Source organism: Plutella xylostella, chromosome 22, assembly GCF_932276165.1.
Source record: "Plutella xylostella chromosome 22, ilPluXylo3.1, whole genome shotgun sequence".
Taxonomy (NCBI): domain Eukaryota; kingdom Metazoa; phylum Arthropoda; class Insecta; order Lepidoptera; family Plutellidae; genus Plutella; species Plutella xylostella.
The window spans coordinates 5,838,827-5,844,826 of NC_064002.1; the positions used below are offsets into that span (position 1 = coordinate 5,838,827).

A 6,000-nucleotide genomic window follows, 5' to 3' on the forward strand; every position below is an offset into this window, starting at 1 on the left:
ACGTGAAATATATGGAGTTCCACTACAAAGGAACTAATTAGCTAGGCGAAGTAAACAACCAGTGAGACGCTACGTAAAATATCAAAGTCGACAACTCATCGGGTGTTTGTGACAGCACAGGAAACAAGATCACTGGGATTTATTGTCAGAACAGTGAAAAAACGGAGAAATGCAGGCAAAATCTAAATATTATATTCAGAATAAGAGTTTTAAATATTATATTTTTCTGAATAGTGATTGACTGATGCATTGATACAGCAATAGCACGGTAAATACTTATAGATCTTAGAAGTGCGAAGCTCGCTGAAATCCGTAATTTTAATCACAATATCGGTCATACTCATACTGCAAAAACTGGGCTCACGAGACAGAAACTTCCTCCTTTTAAATACACACTCGATGATGCGTTTCTTAAACTTAATAAGTTTTTTGAGTTATACCACATCCTAAATAATATGGTAGCAAAATAAGCAGAATTTATCACCATTTATTGTATGTTATGCGGATTCACTTAAAAAATGGGGCAATCCGTTGACGGGTTCACTTCACACGCCGCTAATGTGACTGTCTCTTGGAATTGGATATTAATACCACTCGGGTAATCGATAACGTTATACGTTTGTAGAATACAGACGCATACAAATATAATAGTATGTGGTTGAACTAAATAAAGCATACATTTACTGAGCCATTGTAAATTCATTTAAGTACTTAATTGAAAAGATAGGGCAAGGAAAAAAAATATTGGTCGGTATTTTAAATTATATTTATTTATTAAACTATTTTGTTTTTGATTCTCGGCCAGGTATCCAGGTATATTTGTTTAATCACAGTGTGTTTGGCCCGGAAGATAGTGCAATAGGCCCGGCCCATATAACATTAAAGACGTACATACATAACTGTGGTGAAAAGTGGATGTAGCAATTCACCTCTACTTACCCTCAATTCAGCAAGCCCTTAGTACAAATAAACGGTACGCTAACAAATACGGCCCTAGTCAGGATCCGGGACCCGCGCTCTTCAAAACGTGCTTAGATTAACAATATATTATTAACAAGATGGTGTCTCACATAAAAGTACAAAAACATAGTAAAAAACTGTCCGCATTTTGTTACTGTCAAACCGTGTTAAGTTCAACCTAAAGACACCAATGAATAAAGTCACACATCTTCTAACTAGGTAACCGATCTAATACAAAAGAAGAGCTCAGTGGTAAAAGTACGGTGTTATTTGCCGAGACTTTTTTTTTGCAATGACTCTCCATCTTGTTCGTATATTGGTAATCTAAACTGGACCCAATGACGCAATGGTTAGTAATGCGCCATTAGGTCCTTAATTAAAATATTGCATCTTGAATGCCCCCATTCCCCCATATGTAATCTATCAAGCGTTCTGGCCCACATTACGTTTTCCGGTGGCATTTGCCATTTATACGTTTGATGAAAAATACCCAATTTATTTTTAAATCTATTTCAGGCCAGATGGACAGTGACCCCGAGTCGCGTCGAGCCAGCTCCCGCGGGCTCATACCTCGAGCCAAGATCAAGAGTGTCAAGATGACATTCGTCATTGTGTTTGGTGAGTTGTCCAAGAGTTGTCTGATACAAAGACTTTGATTGAGACAGCTAGCATTTGTTTTGATAACTAATGTGCTGTTTTGACTGGCGTTTCTTTTACGCATTTGTTAGTTGGGAATGACGCACTGCTGAGTAAACGATTTATAAATATTAACACTTCTTCTTCTTGTGAATGCAGTAGTAGCGTTTGATGTCTATGCAATGTTTCGTCCCCTTGATATTTATTGATATAATTAAAGAGTCTAGCGTAGTAGTGGACTATAAAACGACTATATAGACGAATGCAACTTTATTTGGCCTATCGAAATATCTATTCAGACCCACACTGCATCTTTATGGACGAAGTTAAGTTAGTTACGCGATCCATCAATCACATAGCCGTGTTTATCATTAATGGCAATAGTGACGTTTATTATACCCTGATACCCTACAGAATAGAGTGGTGAGTCAGTATCCTCCTCGGCCGATCCTCGACCAATGAACGGCTAGCAATTGACCGAGTAGCCGAGGATACTGTCTCGCCACTCTACTCGGTTGGTGTAACAAGGATACATACAGAGATGTATTATCTGCGTCGATAACGGTGCCGTGCGGCCGGTCTGTATCCATGTCCACATTGCTAACTCCCCCTTCTCTCCACAAGGCAGTGTTCGTCCTGTGCTGGTCGCCGTACATCGTGTTCGACCTGCTGCAAGTCTACGACTACTTCCCGCAGTCTCAGACGACCATGGCGGTGGCCACGCTCATCCAGAGCCTCGCGCCGCTCAACTCCGCCGCCAACCCGCTCATCTGCTGCATGTTCTCGCCGCATATATACTCCAGTCTTAGGTGAGAGATTTTGAAGTCAGTGTGTCTATCACGGATTATACAACATGGCATTCGCTAGCGTTGTACGATACTATGGAACCATATGGAAAAAGAACAGCGCCAATGTAGTCATTTGTCATACAAATTGCTATCGAATTAGGCTAGCGACTAAAGATGCTGCTAAAGTCACCATTTTTATAGGTGTGTGTGCAGGGTATGGTAACACAAGTACCTACATGCATACGATCGTAACTCATGACCCCTCGTTTTCCTCTTTAAGAAATAATAGATTAGAGATAAAATAAAATTCACAGATACTGACGGTCGAATGGCGTAGTGGTTAGTGGCCCTGACTGCTATGCCGAAGGTCCCGGGTTCGATTCCCGGCTATTTGTTTAAAGACAAATATTTGTACTCGGGTCTTGTTTGTTGTTATTTATATTTAGTATCTATCTATATATGTATTTGTGTAGATATATCAGCTGTCCGATACCCATAACACAGACTCTGCCTAGCTTGGGGTCGGATGGCCGTGTGTGAGATGTCCCCACATATTATTATTATTATTATAAGATAATACACAAAAGAGTACAGGTGCATGAATCAATCTGCTATTAAGCCATTCATGTATTCATAACATAATAATGTGTACACTGGAATCATAATTAACCAATAAGCTACCTAAAATATCACAAAATTCCAGTGAAGCACGATCAATTTCCATGTTAATTTTAGCTGATCCGTAAAATTGGCCTGCTCCTAAAACTACTTAGTCGCTTTCGAAGGCTTTGTTAATATGGTAATTTTAAGGTAATATATAAGCTAATATGAATAGCTGTATGCATAATGTCATTATTTACACATTATTATGCAAATAATGTATTGGCTTAAAATTCAGACGTTATCCTGAAAGGAAAATCAGAGTATTGTTTAACATTGATAAAGGAAATAAGTGGTGATTGAGGAGAATTACTTCAATTATACGCCGCTAGCAAAATCTACGGTGTCAAGATTATTATACAGCCTGTATGGTGTACCGTGGGTGTACCTAATAAACCCTGTGAACATCTGACAGTCTGGTGGCCTACTTACCCGATAACTCTCTCAGCACAAGCTGATCCTATTTTGATCTACCAAACCGCACTAGGCCAGCGTGGTGGACTAGACCTAAAACCTTCTTCTGCGGAGACCCGTGTCCCAGCAGTGGGGCCGTATTGAGTCGTGATGATGATGATATTGCATAACCCTCACGACAGGCTCTGGTCAGTATTCGAACCGGCAGGCCCGTGTGGCCCGGAAGCAGCTACGTCACTCCTACCGCCTGATCTACAGCGTCAAAACGCCTTATTATGTTCTAATAAACCTCATATATATCTATTCCAGGAGGGTGCCCCCCTACCGCTGGCTGTGGTGCGGGCGGCGGCGGCGCGCGCGCGGCACCCTGCGGTCCCGCTCCGACTCCACCGCGCACTCCGACTTGCTCAGCTCCACGCATGCGCGAAGGACGCATTCTGTTGCTACTGTGGGTTTATTTGTAACTCTATGGGCCTGTTCCGCAGTGTTTGGATAAAAGTTACCTCTGGGATAAAATAAATGCTGCTAGCATGTCCAGCAGCGTAACCATTATTCAGACATTGCGAAACAGGCCGTTAATTTAACAATTAAGTGGCCTACCTTAAAGCTTTCAGCTTACAGAAGTATGTCCACCTGTTCAATACAAATACACACGCACTCACATGATTTTTCCTATGATTAAATGACTAAAGTTTTTTGGCGCCCAGCGTGCGCCCATAATGGAGGCACACGTTTGGGCGCCAAAAAATTTGGGCTCCCAAACGTGATACGTGTGGGACGCCCTCCAGCTAGATGGGGTGACGACTTGCAAAAGGTGGCTGTTTATGATTGGATTCGGAAAGCTATTGATCGCATGTGGCGTGCTTTCGGAGAGGCCTACGTGCAGTAGTGGACAGCTATACGCTGATGATGATGATGAAACGTAATACTTTAACATATTTTTGGATATTGATAAGCCTTTTTACTGATTTAATTGCACTATTCCTAGCTCGTAGCTTTTAGCATTAAGTCCTCCCTTCGCTCTTTTGTTTTATTATAATTTGTGCAATAAGGAGTTAAATAAATAAATAAAATTTACCACTTCTGATTTCAGACGCTGAACCGCACTAGAAGCAGCAGCGTCTCCCGCCTCCACCACGGCAACCACGACTCGCGACGAACGCAACTCCTCGTGCTGACGTCCACGAAGGATTGACAACGAACTGACGAACTGACGTCGAATGACGTGATGCTCTAGTGTCAGACGCCGGTGCCGCCACATGCACCATGCTTCTGTTATAAGCATAAGAGACCTTATAGTGGACAGTGAAGATATTTAATTGAAAAGTATTATAATCTGTGTGTTTCGATATATGTAGGTAAATGGTGTATATGGATCCTTTTGGTGTATCGATACGAATAAATTTCGCCACTAAAGTATTGAAAATAAACTCTATTTTGTATTAAGTTTAGGTAAGAATGTTTAAAATAATTAAGAATATTTATAATGCATTTATTTTAGTCAGTAGAACCTAGATGCGTAGAGACCTATTTATTTGATTAGTACTTTAGAATAATTTAGAACATGAATTGTTTTTAGTAGAGTTTGTGGGACATAATATTATGTATGAATGATAGGAATTTCATCATTGATTTTATATCCACAGGACCATTGGACATGATTTCTTTATGATTAAACGGAATTTGTAATAAAATTAGGCCAAGTGTAAAAAAGTTACAAATTAGGTATGAAAGCTAAGTATAATTTGAATTGAACCTACAGTATTCGATATGAGGCTTATTTAACTTAGGTTTAGTAACAATAATTAACGAATATAACTACAATATTTCGAAGATATAGGTAATAGTGAATGTATTAGGTATAATATAAATTATAACTTCCTATTTTTGTATTGTTATGACCGTAGCTGTAAATAAACTAAACTTAAAAATAAAGAAACAAAATTGTGCTGGTAAAACCTACCTAAGAATATTAACTTAAGTGAACAAATTGAAATTCCACGTTCAACAAGGTATAAGCAATATTGTATAAAATTTTCCTCCATAAATGAAACGGTTTGTAAATATTTACAGTAACTATACATATTTATTGAATAAATTACTATGTTGGAAACTTATCGTTTTTTTACTATGTTACTGAACTTAGCAGAACAAAATCGATATGTAGGCGAGTTAGAAAATATAGACGCACGAATCACATGGTGTAGGTAGGTGGGACCTTTGTTTGAAAATTCAATATAGCTATTACAATGTCCAAAACCTTAGAAATTAGAAACGGAATCATAGATGGTCCCGTAGAAAAACAAGTACAACTCCAGCTAGATAAAATGTTTCCTTGCTAGGCGGTCCTTAGCTTAGTTATTAGTCGGGTTGTAAGTTGTAATAAAGACGTAATTGATGATATTATTTGAGATAGAAAACATTACATAATGAGCTATGCACATTTATGGCGGTGAGTGTACTATTTATTAAGTTAGCGACGAAGCTAGGAATATAATGACAGCGCCATCTATTTCTCTAATCATAAACTACGACTTCAGAA

The 6,000-nt window shown here is 39.1% G+C and overlaps 1 protein-coding gene across 2 annotated transcripts in view; it reads left to right on the plus strand.

The window, feature by feature from the left end:
• Nucleotides 1-5,575, plus strand: part of LOC105382736 (cardioacceleratory peptide receptor-like) — a 76,717-nt gene extending 71,142 nt beyond the window's left edge. The window contains exons 8-11 of one of the 2 annotated variants that reach the window (XM_048628925.1): nucleotides 1,477-1,578; nucleotides 2,225-2,405; nucleotides 3,768-3,906; nucleotides 4,552-5,575. In XM_048628925.1, coding sequence (XP_048484882.1) covers nucleotides 1,477-1,578; nucleotides 2,225-2,405; nucleotides 3,768-3,906; nucleotides 4,552-4,653 — 524 coding nt within the window. In that variant the 3' untranslated portion in view covers nucleotides 4,654-5,575. Of the gene's footprint in view, nucleotides 1-1,476; nucleotides 1,579-2,220; nucleotides 2,406-3,767; nucleotides 3,907-4,551 lie in introns of those variants that run through there. The other variant, XM_048628926.1, reaches the window with a different exon arrangement.
• The last annotated feature ends 425 nt before the right edge of the window (nucleotides 5,576-6,000 follow it).